The 13869-nt window shown below is 39.9% G+C and overlaps 1 protein-coding gene across 6 annotated transcripts in view; it reads right to left on the bottom strand.

The window, feature by feature from the left end:
- The window catches only part of FSTL4 (follistatin like 4), a 1281504-nt gene that overhangs the window by 922461 nt on the left and 345174 nt on the right, over nucleotides 1-13869 (bottom strand). For all 6 annotated transcript variants that reach the window (XM_068273011.1, XM_068273010.1, XM_068273014.1 and 3 more), the window contains exon 3: nucleotides 9499-9532. In XM_068273011.1, the coding sequence (XP_068129112.1) occupies nucleotides 9499-9532 (34 nt within the window). The remainder of the gene's footprint in view (nucleotides 1-9498; nucleotides 9533-13869) is intronic.

Raw genomic sequence — 13869 nt, 5'->3', positions numbered from 1 at the left:
TCTATTAGCTATATGCACTGTACAGCACCCTGTCTGGTCATATCCATAGGGGTGTGGAGGGCGTCATTGCTCAAATGGTGGTTTCCAGCAAAATTTTGATATGTATGTAATATGTATGCACTTATGTCTCTGATCCAAACTATTGTTTTTAATCGTGTCTCTTATCAATTATAATAATAATGGAGAAGCTGATCAAGGAATGGTTGTAAGCAACTTAAAATATCCTACAACACCTTCCTGTCTCTGTTTACTTAAATGACGTCAAATAATAGATGCTCAAAAACCAATGAGAGAATCTATCCTTCAATCACCTTCCAGTAGCCGTAAAAGCGAACCTGAACTCAGAGCTTTCTCTCTGCTCTAAAAGATAAGCAGCAGCATAACAACCTTGAAAAGAAAAACATTTCTCTGTCACAGCCGGTGCAAATCGTGCAATACATTTTCAGTGTGTCTACTTCCTGCTTTCATGGAAGCAGACATAGGGTTAACATCAAGTGCTTACAAATTAGCTGCTCTGCCGAGGCAGCCAGCTGACAAAGCTGAGAGATCAAATTTCAGTTGTGATTCATCACAGATGAGGGAAAATTAGACAGGCCAAACTCTCTAAATACATACAGGGTATATTTCTTTCTGTTTTTCTTCTGTCCTGCGCAAGAGTTCAGGTCCACTTTAAAAGTTTTGTAGCCAAATCCTTATCTTGTGAAATAGACTTTTTAAAGAGATATTAATAAAGGTGACAATTTTATTGCTGTTCGGATGGTGCCAACCAGATGTTCGCCTTTGCCCAGTTTTGCGAAGGGTGCACTCTAACGCCTTTTTATGATAACCGCCATGTAATTAATCTTTTTACTTACCTCTCCTAACTGTGAGTATTAAGTTATTAAAAATAATTAAACAGAATGCAGTATTTTGTTCATTGTTCAAATTGAATTTCCATCCCAAAGAGACAAATGAAGAAGGAGGGTTGCACCACCCAAAAAACCATCTGCTGGAGAAAATCTAAATTAATGATAAACATAGCAGCTCACTTTAATGACTGATTTCGATCCAGCTGCATACTGCCATAAAAGAGCTGTTAGAAACTGCTACCAATTAACAAAAGTATTTTCATTGTTATCAAAAGCTGCGACTAGATTGTTGACAAATTAAACTATAGTACTTTTGCTTAAAGCTTAAAAAACATTTCATTACCTACAAACCCCGCCGAGCGGAGTACAGTAATAGACTCGAAATGAATGATGTGCGCATCACGAAGATATACCATAAACTAAAACACAATGAGAAATTTTAGACTTTATTGAAAAAGGGGTACTAAAGTTTTTAGTGTAATCCTTAAAGTAGGACAACGTAATGAGCATTTACAAGAGTGAAATCCATTTCATTTTACGACGCTTGCTGTGTATATAATGTATACCTAAACATTCTACAGATGCCAAAGAAATGGTTCTGCAACAGAAACTGTAAAAAACTATAAAACAATAATTCTCACTTTTAACAACAGAATCAGAGATAGCGATGCATACGTCTTGTGAATATCTTCCTTGCGTATTGAAGTAAATCTCACGCTTTCTTTACCAGTTAAGGAAATAATAATGGCACAACATATTACAGCTACACTTCTATAGATATTAGATATCAGTAGAACCGCTCCCATGAGATGCAAATACTCCTTGTATGCAAATTCCATGCTGATTTTATGCAGCCTAAAATTGATCAGGAAATGCATTTGATTGGCCAGATTTGAAGCTGCATGCAGTTAGTATTACATTTTCACGCATGTTAGAATTATTCAATTAATTGAATGAGGGCCTGTGTGACTAAGAAACATTTCTGAGAGCAGGAAACAGATTAGCACTTTCAATAGTTCAAGAATTGTCTGTGAGGGAACTGAAACAAAAGCACTTAGGCCTTGTTCACATTACAAATAGTCAGCGACTATCGCAAGCACTGGCGATTTGGTGAGCACTTTTCAAAGAGCTTCTCCCTGCGCTCTTCCCTTATAAAAGAGCTTTTCTAAGTACTTTGCTAAGCGCTTTTGTGGAGCGATGATTTTTTTACACTTCCTGACGTCAGCTCTCTGACCCAGAAATTAATAAATACAATGTATTTATTCATAAAAGCACCAGGAAATTGCAATTCAAAGAGCTTTTTTAAGCGCTTTTCGATTTCCCTATACTTTGTATTGAATCACAATTGCTGAGAAAATGGTGCAGGAGCCGCGTTTAAGATTTAATATAAAGCACATCGCTCATGTGAGAACACTCACATTGAGCATCATTGCACTAGCGTTTTAAGGCGATTTTTAAAATCGCCAGCGCTTAAAAAAGAGCAAAAAACGCTCTTAGTGTGAACAAGCCCTTAAAGCGGACCTGAACTCAGAATGTACTCTCTGCTCTAAAAGATATAAAATATTATAATAACCTTTAAACAAACAATATTTCTTTTGTTACAGCTGATCCAAATCCTAAAATACATTTGCACAGTTTCTACTTCCTGATTCATGGAAGCAGACATGTTGTAACATCCTGTGCTTTCAAATGGGCTTATCTGCCATCTCTGCCATGGTAGTCATGTGACACAGGGGAGAGATCAGATTACAACTAAACTCTCTAAATAGGTGCACTTCTCTATGTATTCATTCTGTCCTATGCAAGAGTTCAGGTCCACTTTAAATAAACTGTCACCACTCACCAGTGATAGTTAATATTTTAATCCTTGTTTTTTTACTTTTCAATTCAATATGTGCCAAGCCCTATTCCAGGTACGACCTAGTCGCGCTTGGTGAAATAAAAATGATTCTTATTCAGTTAGTAAGATTATAGTATTCCAAGAGAGTCCTGTTTAGGACTATAGATGTCATTGTCTACCTAATCCGGGGGCGTAACCAGAGCGGAACAGCCCCTGTGAGCTTCGGGGGGCCCCCAACTACTAACTTTCCCTTTCTCTGATGCTCCAGATCAGGTGTTTTTGTGGCTACACTTGTTATGAGTGTGAAGATCCCGATGGCCACACTTATTTTATGACACTTGTATGATGGACTCCCAAGTTGTAAGCATCACTAGGAGGTGGCAAGAAAAATTTTGTAGACATTAATGGGGCTTCTGCCGTCCCTCAAAGTTTTGCTGGGGGGGCGCATGATTTGTAGTTATACCCCTGACCTAGTCAGTTTATTTTCATTTCAGGTTTGCTTTAACTTTCTGTTTTGTCAAGATATCCTACCAAACATGCTGAATTTCATTGGAACTTCTAACTGAAACCATTTCTCATCCAAAATACCTGTCTCAGGGGAAAATGTCCAGATGTCCAAATGTCTCATGAGCACCAAACGGATTATGGAAGAGCTGCAGGGATAACTGTGAAGTTGGGTAAACATAGCATCATCATCACCCCAGAATAGTAGTCAACGGTATTTTGGGATGGAACACCTTACCTAAATGTTGGATGCCTGACCTGGGTGCTAAGCCACGTCACCATAAAGTCCATAAGCATAAATGAGAACAGGTCAGCACACCGGTGTCTCAATGCAGTTATCCTTTTATTGCATCAGTCGACACCGACTAATTGTTTCGGGGCAAAAAACTGGTCCCCTTATTCAGAAAAAGTGCAGACGTACAATGTTTGCACCCCAGAATAGCAAGTAGCCGGTGAGTAAGAAGATGTGAAGCATGAGGCTTCCTACGTAGAAATTTCCCTTCATGATTTCTCCGTAACCTTCCTGGATAACAGTTTAAGTTCTTTCACTCTTGCTTAAAACCCGCAGGAAACAGCAACTATGCCTCTATGAACATTCATAGTTAGGCTTCATTGGATTTTCTGCCCAGCTTGAATCCATGCAGAAAGCAGACCAAAATTTCTGAGAATTATGCAAAGCACACTGCAAGGAACAAGTCAAAAGAATCTCCTTCCTTTCTTCTGAGTGATAATACCATTCTGCTCCTCCAGCTATGTCCTAAGATGCGTTTCAATCTCTATTTGTAAACCTCTGTTCTCTATCTTAAAAGCAGGGTTTGTAAATTCATGACTATAAGGCAGCTCATCAAACGCAAAACACACACTTTACCTGATTTAAGCAGCATGGCTTCATGAGATACTGGAATACTAAGCAAAGTGTCCTAGGTAGAAGCAAAGCATCAAAGCTAAGGACTAGGCTTTTCATAAGTTATTGACCTGCGATTCCCGGAGTGCACTTCGTTTTACCAATACGACAGTCTAGCAGGCTATAGGTCAGCATTATATGCCACTAATTAAGTGTATTTGCTGTTAATGTTTGCATGCATCAAACTGATGTGTAGGAAAAAACAAACATTGTAAAGTGAGGTTGTTGATGAAGGCTAAAGAATAGGTAAAGCTCATTGGCTCACTGTGTGATAGCAGAACACCATTAATGTGAAATTAAAGTCAAAGTTGCCAATCTGCTCCAACAGATTAACTTCATCATGATACTGTATTGTCAAAGTACAAAGTCTTCTAAAAAAAAAAAGGATTGGGTAGAGTTAGTAAGTTTACTTTCTCTTTTCACTGGGAACCGTTTAGCCACTGAGCTGCACCCCGCTGAGCCACACTGAGTTTTCCGGGATGGAAAGCGATTGTTCTTCGATCTCTGCATCCAGTAGATAGAGTTTGATTGATAGCAGGGGTTTCTGTATGTAAGCTACACTAAATAAAGCAGTGGAGTGTGAAATTATCAGTGTTCAAAAATGAACTGGTTATTACATTTTACCTTGCAATATGGCTGTTTCAAGTAATAGCCGACTATGACCAGGGAAAAAATAAATTGTGTGTTTCACACAGAAGAGATTACCTTAAGCCAAAGACAGAGGTAAGATAGCAACATGGGTAGTAAGAAGTGATGAGACCGGATTTTACTTGTATGAAATTCAGGTTTAAACAAAGTACCATACCTTACAGCTTATGGCACTAAGAGAAACCTGCAACAGGAACATGAAATGTAAAGCGATCTCCAGTCAATAATAGTAATGTAATATACAAAAGACATCATTCAAATCAGATCCACTCAAAGATTGCTTGGTCAAGCCTCTTAATGATAGAGATGAGATAATTTAGCCAATTAGCATTGTTCCAAAACTTGTAAAAATATAAATATGAAGTGGTTTTTGCTGAAGATTTGGCTAGTTTAGTGGACCAATAGGGTAAATACATTTATAGTGGTAGTGCAATGCAGCCAGAAAGCAGCCCTGGCAGAAGCATCTATACATTTGGAAATGGGTCTTACTATTGGTTTAGTGATCTGAAAATGATAATCCTTGCCAAGATTGATTCTCATTGATCCATATTAGTGGAAGAGTGGGGGAGCTTCAGTGGGCAATTTAAAAATGCTTATGCCAAGTGCAGTGCCTAGTGGCCTGGTATTGTTTAGATGGCAGAGCCCCACGCTTTCCAGGTCAGCAGTTCTGGCTATAGGAGCCTACATGGGGCAGCAGGTTACCAAATGTAGGGTGAGACTTTCTTTTCCTTGTTAATAAAACACAAAAATTGAAAAAGTAATTAAAAATAGTTAGAAAAAAATGTAAGGGTGACTAAAGTACTAGAAAATAAGTGATATGTGGTGCTGTAGAAAGCAAGCTAAAATCATTAGAGATCACTCCCCAATATGCCTTAAACTACCTCTCTAACTCTCAAGCAAGTGATATGTTTAAAGCTTTAGGTGAATTAACATTTTAATAGGCATCAAAACATTGAAGTTAGCAAACTGGGTGCAGTGCAGGTGTGGTGTACCAACAGTATAGTCACTTGAGGTGAGTTCTTTGGCGTTTGGAATTAGATCAGGCCCATAAAGTTCATTCAAGGTGGTGTGCATAATAATTTGCATTTATTTTATCAAGAGTCCCTTTCACCATTCAAGTGCTATGCAGTAGTGTTGGTGTTCAAATGGAGCTGAAATGGAGCTGAATGTGTGTGTTCAGGTTCCGACATACCTGGTCCCAACTCCCGAATTTGAACACCAACACTACTATGCAGTAATCCATAACTATGCCCAAGGCTGTCACAATAGTATAAGCACACCTGAAATGTTGGCAATATTACAGGAGAATGGGACACTAGGGTCTATGCTAGACCTATATTAATGTTGTTATGGCCCAGCATCCTGTTTTATAGGCAAATTAAATGAATGCCTAAACAACATGCACACACCTATTGGTGGTCACATGACTGTTAATCTGATGTACCAATTTTTGGGACATTTTATGCAGTATGATGGTCAAAACAGTAACATAAATTAGATAAAACATCTTATAGTTTGTTCCACCAGATTTCCATGTACGTTGCCATCAGTTACATGTCCTGATGTCCCTAAGTTCTGCCCCTTCTGGTACAGAATGTGGCACTATTACAGAATCAGAGCGAATGTAGTACTTGGCGATCCGTGATCATGCTAGTAAGCATCTTGCATGTGAACACATTGATTTTCTCCTCTGTAAATTCAAATCAATTGCAAATGATAAACTATTTTGTGAAAATGGAAGTAAGAAGAATAGATGAATTGCCATGCTGCTACTAACATGCAGAGATGAGCAGATTATTCCACTAGTTCAAGCAAGATCAGTGGTGGGGTTGAGCTAATTTATAGCTGATAGACATTGAAAATTGAATACATCATACAACCTGCCAGATGATCTACTGGTATTTATAGCAGTATATAAAATCTGTGTTGGCAGACCTCCATATTGTCACACAGCTCCTAGAGCAAACAGTCAAAACTTATGTCAGAGGCCCCAAACTTATTCACATATCAAAGGAACACCGGGACACACTGGCCTTATAATACATCTCAAACTTATAGCTAGTGCACCGAATTATGGACATCAGTCAGTTTTAGAAGGACTTACAAACCCAAAACTTTTCCAGCCCCGAAATGTATACACATTTATTTTTTCATATTTTCTTGCTTTCTTAAACTCAATATTATTATACTCAATTTTTCCAACTTCAATTTCAGCATTTGTATCATTACAAATGAACACATTCTTCACAATGCCAAGCCATGTAATGCAAAGAAACAAAAATTATGAAATGTTATATTAGAATATTTCATGTTTACAGTTTACAGACTATGGGAGAACCTTTTAATTGATGAGACTACTATTCCTACCTACAATTTACTGTGCACTGCACTTATGATCAGTTTGCACAAATTCTGTGTGGTCACACATAAGGCTGACTTCACACTACATATCGGTAGTGTTGGTGTTTGGATTCTGCATAGTGAATTCGTAACCCCTGAATACTCCCAATTACCATTTTCAGCACTGAACAAGCAGACAGGGTCAGGACTCAGGAGGAGTTCACTGACTTGCATGCTGTGTTTTCACGTGTCTCCAATACTTCCTCCTTCTGGTTTGAAAGGAGGAAGCATCAGAGTCATGTGAAAAGCAATGTGACACACAAGTCAGTGAACTCCCCCTGACCCTGTTCTCTTGTTCAGTGCTGAAAAGCAGCAATCAGGAGTATACTTGGTGTTCTGAATTTGGTATGTCGAATATAAGCACCAACACTACATATTGGACCTAAATAAAGGATATGTCAATATAGACTATTTTAAAAGATACATGAGGCATATAAAATCAAATCGGATTTACTTACCTCTGGCTTCCTCCAGCCTTTAGAAGACTATGTGTCCCTTGCCACAGCTCCGTTCTTAGCCAGTTTCCTGCGGTCTCCTCTGTAGCAGGCTAGCAGCCGCTGACTTGGCAAGTTTGGCAGCTTCTGCACTCCTGTGCCCAACATGTTCTGTGCAGGGGCTGAAAAGCGGAGCTGCACAGAGGGACATATAGGCATCTAGGGGCTGGAGGAAACCCCAGGTAAGTAAATCGGATTTTATTTTATTCGCCTCATGTATCCTTTTAGCATAGGATTTGATCAGACATGTTTTGATTTGTCTGTGTCAATGCATCCATTGAAGTGGCTGAATGCAAAGTTCTGACCTGCTGGATTTTTACAGATACTGGGTGGAAATTGGACATGTCATAATAGCAATACTACAAGAGACACATCTGATGCAATGAGCAGATCTGAATATGGGGTTCATCCCATGGACTGTGACAGTGTGTGTATGGTCACCACCCACAACACGTCTTAGTGTGAACCCAGCCCAAGACTGTCAACTCTAGTCTAATCCATTCAAGGAAATGAAACAGGACATATGGGGGGGGGGGGCATTTATCAATAGTGTCAGACAAAATCTTGGTAGGTTTTTATAAATCCATGCAGAACTGTCTCAGGCATCATAAGAAATCATTAGATAAGTGCAGATTCCTTCCACAACTGTTGTAAAATAGGAGGAGCTCTCAGACAGTGCATTGTGTGAGAATAATTGCTGTTGCTGAGGTAACCAATATATCTGCTGTATTGATAGCAGCAGGCTCTGAGGAGGAATTCAGCAGGGGGGAGGATCACATCACAAATCATGTCTAGCCTGCCCTTTGCAATCATGTCTAGCCTGCAGTTCTATATCTGTAGAACTGCTATCAAGCACTTCTTAATCTGTGGCAGTTTAGGGATGGATTTTCACTTTTCTTAACTGTAGTGCAGCTCTAGAATTTCATGCTAAAATGCTAAAATTACCTAGAATTTTAAAAGGTTCTTATTATGCAGAACTGTTCTCCCTGCTGGTAAGAACAGATTAAGAAGGAAAAACTGTTGGTAATGCTTTGATAAAACTCCCCCTGTGACCCTTTTCTACAGTGGTAGAAAAAGTGCATCCCGGAGTACGTATTATCACGCTACTGGTGAGCTGGGCACAGGACGAGCCGAATGAGGGCTCTCCCTACTGCCGCTAAACTTCCCGGTGGCATTAAATTCTATTCCCCCTACTAGTTGTAGCAGCTCGGAGGGAGATGTAATTCAGGGTCTGGTGATCACCGGATCCCCAATTTACTCTTGCGTGGGGTGCACAGCATAGCACTAGTGCTATGACAGTGCCCAGCTTCGGCACTCAGCGCTGAGCGCCGGGGGCCGAAATGACTTGCTTCGGCCTCCGGGAGATAAAGCAATGCTGGGCTTTGACATGAGTACAAAATAATGCTCAACAATATAACTTCCCTCGGCATTTTGTATTTGTATAGCAAAGGTTTCATACAAGCAACTAAAAGAATAATGTAAAATGATCCGTTAGCTTATACGTTTTCAAAATAAAATAAATCTGAGCAGAAAGAACTATATTTTCTGCTCTAGGTGCGCAGTATAAATAGATTTCCTGACTCTGAGCAATATCCTAGCCGTGTTTACAAGCAATCATTACAAAACAAGTTTCTACAAATGGGGATTTGAAGTCAAAAGTGGCTGTTCTTACACATGCTGCAGGCTGGAAGGTATCTGTCAGGTTTTTTGTTTTGTTTTTTCATTTCCAGAACTGACATATAATCCAAAGCTTCCTTCAGAAGGTTACATATTTATTTACCACGCCAGAAAAAAAAGCAGACAGCCCTTTTCCTAAAGACCAAATCTTTAGCATAAGCCAAGAAACACAGCTTTTCCTACCTTGTCTCCTTGTGAGTTTGAATCGTCTGTGTGCCTGGAGGGGTAAAGAAAAAAAAAGGAGGAAAATTAGAAATGCATTCTCCAGTCTTGTTTCCATATGTCAGTGCTGACAGCTGATATATTTTATTCGTTTTCATACATGTTAGTTGGTTGCTCATTGAAAGATTTAACAGGCTGGGCTTTCTTAGTACACTTTCAGCCTTCTGGTTAAATGATATAAAAGGCATTTTATGGGATTTTGCTCGACATAGAATCTCTACTGACAGCCATAAGCCTAACAATGTAAATAAAGAAAAAGACGCGGTCATACTGCATCACTGAGAAATTGCATAACGTACAGCACTACTACGGCCGCATCAAAAGCATTATTGAGACATGAGAATTGACAGCTGAGAGTATGATGGAAAGCAAATCTGTGACATATCAGAAAACTACTTTACAGTATAAATTTTTGAAAGCCTTCAAAGCTTTTGTTAAGCCCTTCTGTGATTTTTCAATCTAATGTCAAATTAAGCGGCTAATGCCGTTCAGATACTTTACAGGGTTTGACAAGAGTTTCACGACTAGCTGTAACTGCATAATCATGTCTACAAAGACTGATTTGTGATTGTAATTTTCTAGTTGTCTTAAAATAGTAGCTCTATAGCTCTAGTTGTACTTAAGATTGATGACATAGATATATATTGTACAGTACCTTATGAATTGTCTCTCTCTCACGGTTTATCTCATAACTGGGGCTGATGATACACAATGCTTTTCTGTTGGATTACCTCACCTTTCTTATTAACTCACAATTTTTATCTCCTTAAATGATTTATTTCTCGTATCTAACTTAACTTATGATTTATTTCTCCATTGCTGATTAAACTCATGGTTTATCTCTCCTTATTTGACTTAAAGGGACTCCGAGCAGTGCAGAAACTATGGAAAGATCCATATCATTTTAAAGCTGAATGGAGCTGCTGACTTTGAGAAAAAGTCGCCCAGTGTAATACAATGTAACTATGGAAAGATGGATATAATTTTAAAGCTCTCTTTTTCCTCTTTCTAACGACACATAAACCGTGGCCCTACGCCTTTTAGTTTTCTCTATTTTCGTGATCGAAATCGCGGCCGTGGCAATTTCGATCATGAAAATAGCGAAAACTAAAAGGCGTAGGGCGGCGGTTTATATATCATTGGAAAGAGGAGAAAGAGAGCTTTAAAATTATATGCATCTTTCCATAGTTTCTGCACTGCTCGGAGTCCCTTTAACCTCCATAGCGGTAATCACCAGTACAGCTCGGGGTGGAAAAAACATGCCAGGAGCGGTATCCCTGAGCTGAACTCGAGGTTGCCGCCGGAGGTCTATGTAGAGTATAGCGCGCAGCGGGCATTTATCACTCACCTCCCGGGGGATCCCAAACATCAGCCACCATTCTTCTTCCTCTCCTCCGAGGCTCTGCTTCCCCCTGGTGAGATCGCCGTCTGTCATCATGATGACAGCCAGCAATCTCACTATAGGCTTACAGCGCCACCGGGAGGACGGAGGGAAAACTGCAGTGCCGGATCCCACGGAGGTGAGTCTGTGCTGAGGTGCTGCAGATCTCCCTAGCAGCATGATTTTTTTCCAGGTTTTAGGGTCTGAAAGAGTGCGAAAAAATTGTACTGCTTTTAGACCCTAAAATCCAGAAAGAATCATACCGCCAAGGAGGTTAAACATTATGGAAGTTTTAGTTTTTTTTCCTGGACCCCTTTAGGAGTAAGAAGGGACTTAGTAATGACAGATATTGCTAGTAAAATACAAATACATCCATCACCTTATCAGACCTTGCATCTGGGGTACTAGAAGAACAAGGCAGTGGTGTCGGGTGATGGATTCTTCAATTCAACAATGTCAGACAGGGTGGATTGTTTATTCATGTCGGCCAGGAAAAAGCCTCTCTGCACAAGCAGGCCAATGCTGAGGGAGGGAGAGAGACATTCCTGTTGCCGCAAATCCTGAAAGGAGACACCTCTGACACTTTGAATAGAAGAACCCGACACCCAACATCACTGCACTGTCCTAGCACTCCTAATGCAAAGTTTGAGAAGCTGACAGATTTTTTTTGTTCTGTTTTTTACTACCACGATCTGTCATTACCAAGTCTTTTTCTAACTCCTAACTAAAAGTTGATAGTGTCCCTTTAACTCAAGATTTATTTCTCCTTATCAGTTTATCTCATTAATCATCTCTACTTATTTGATAGATTATCAAACAACTTGAAGAAGTTGGCCAATTTTTGTCAAGTAAAAAACGACAAGGCGTTATCACTGATAAGAAGCATCCAATGACTGATAAGACGCAGCTCAAGTCAATCCAACTGTTGGATTGACTTGAGGAACGACTGAGAGAATTTGTGTCCAACATCGCAATGTGAACAGAAGTCTTCTACAACTTTTCAATGACTTCCATTACTAACTAGAACATATTAGTCATTCACCAGTTGAGTAACAATAGGTAAATTTGCTCTTGTTCGTCAAGTCGTCCGTCAAGTTGCTCTGAGTGTATAATCGTCTTTTGATCACTAAGATGTATCTTTCCAACTTTTTTATTCATAGTCCTTTGTAAAGTTGTTTATAGTAAAAGACCTTTATGGAGCGTATGTACATGGCTTTACAGCTGAAAAATAAATAAGGTTTGTTAATCAACCCCTTTGTGCCTACCACATATACTCGAATATAAGTCGACTTTGTGTGCAAATCAACCCCAATATTTGACCCTCTATTTAGCTAAGTTTCTTTCAAGGCATTCCAACAATATAATGCTGCACTCCCCTCCCTGCAGTGGCAGCCAAGACACTGGACTGCTTTTAATACAGTGGAAGGATTTTCCATCTGATAGCTTAGTGAGCAGTGTGTGGTACTCTCCTGGTGCTAGTATTGGTAACATTGTTGTGCCCTGCTTGTGCATGCCAGTTCTCATAAATGAGTAGGTTTTTAGTAGGTTTTTACTCTCATTGATAACTAATTTGATAAGTAATTAAGGTTGTAAGACTGAAAAAAACATGTAAATTTAGGGAATAGATAACAACTTCATAGGTTCAAGGTTTGGACTTGAACAGCAGCAAGGTTTGGATATGAACAGCAGCAAAGAACTACTGTCATATCCCGGAGGCAGTCAAAAGAGTAAAGGCAGATAACCTTTAAATCCAATCCAATACAAATAAAACTATGGAATTCCAAGAAAGTTATTTTTATAAGGGCTAGAGATACAATTGTTTATCTTTTTTTTGAACTCGTGCTAGACAATAGGAGGGTGGTGATTAGTGTGAACCATTAGGAGGTGGAGTTAGTGTTAGGCATTAGGAGTGAGGGTACATGTGAGAATATGGGGTCGGGTAAGTCTATAGTAAAATATCAGCACTGTTACATTACCAACATTTTAACTATCAGTTCCACTCAGCATCCAATAGCATGGGTGGTGATACTATATGTATGCTTAGTATGAAGCACAAACTAACCAGCAGTTTATAAAGTATTCAAAGAAATATCCTGACCACTTTCTCAAAGAATATATGAACGAGAAAGAAATTGTCACCCAAGAATCTAACAGGCACTTGCACTAAGCAACAGCAAAAATAAATAAGTTTACCATAACTGAAAAAGGTGGGGCTACAGCATGGACTGCAGTCAGACCTGCTCCTGTGACATGCACTATGACAGTGATGGCTAACCTTACCACTCTAGCTGTGGTGGAACTACAAGTCCCATGAGGCAATGCAGTACTCTGACAGCTCTAAGCATAACTCAGGGAGGCAGAGGCATGATGGGATTTATAGTTTTGTCACAGCTGGAGTGCCAAGGTTAGCCATCACTGCACGATGACATTGCACTTACCATGTGTTGTGGTGGTAGGCACAGAGTGCTGGGGAGGAAAAGGGAGAGTAAGGGCCAGTTCCCACAGGCAATCCTGCAGTATCTCGCCCAAATGTTTCTCTGCAGAAAAGCACTTGGCAACCTTTGGCAGTGCCTGGCTACATGTAGCTTCCAGGTATAAAAAAGATGATGGGAAACATTTGGATCAAGCATGGTGTTTGTACAAATGATGGCAAACGAGGGTACCAGCACTATCCATTCATTTGAATAGACATTTGAATAGACATTGCTTAAAGTGTACCTGAGACCATGAAAAAAATATACATACTTGGGGCTTCTTCCAGCGCCCTTCAGACTCATCAGGCATTCACCCTCCTCCCAGTGAACCTGAATCCTCCCCTAGGTGGCCCAGTAATTCATCCAATCAGGCCCAGTCGGCGCAGGCACAGTCTGGCCATGCACTCTCCCCCGTCGTCGGGAGCAATGGCCGAGACATGCATGCACAGTTACCCCCGACTAGATGAATTATGGGCC

The sequence above is a fragment of the Hyperolius riggenbachi genome, chromosome 3 (genome assembly GCF_040937935.1).
Source record: "Hyperolius riggenbachi isolate aHypRig1 chromosome 3, aHypRig1.pri, whole genome shotgun sequence".
Lineage (NCBI taxonomy): Eukaryota > Metazoa > Chordata > Amphibia > Anura > Hyperoliidae > Hyperolius > Hyperolius riggenbachi.
Note: the sequence above shows the minus strand (reverse complement) of the source record. Positions and strands in the feature narration are given on the sequence as shown.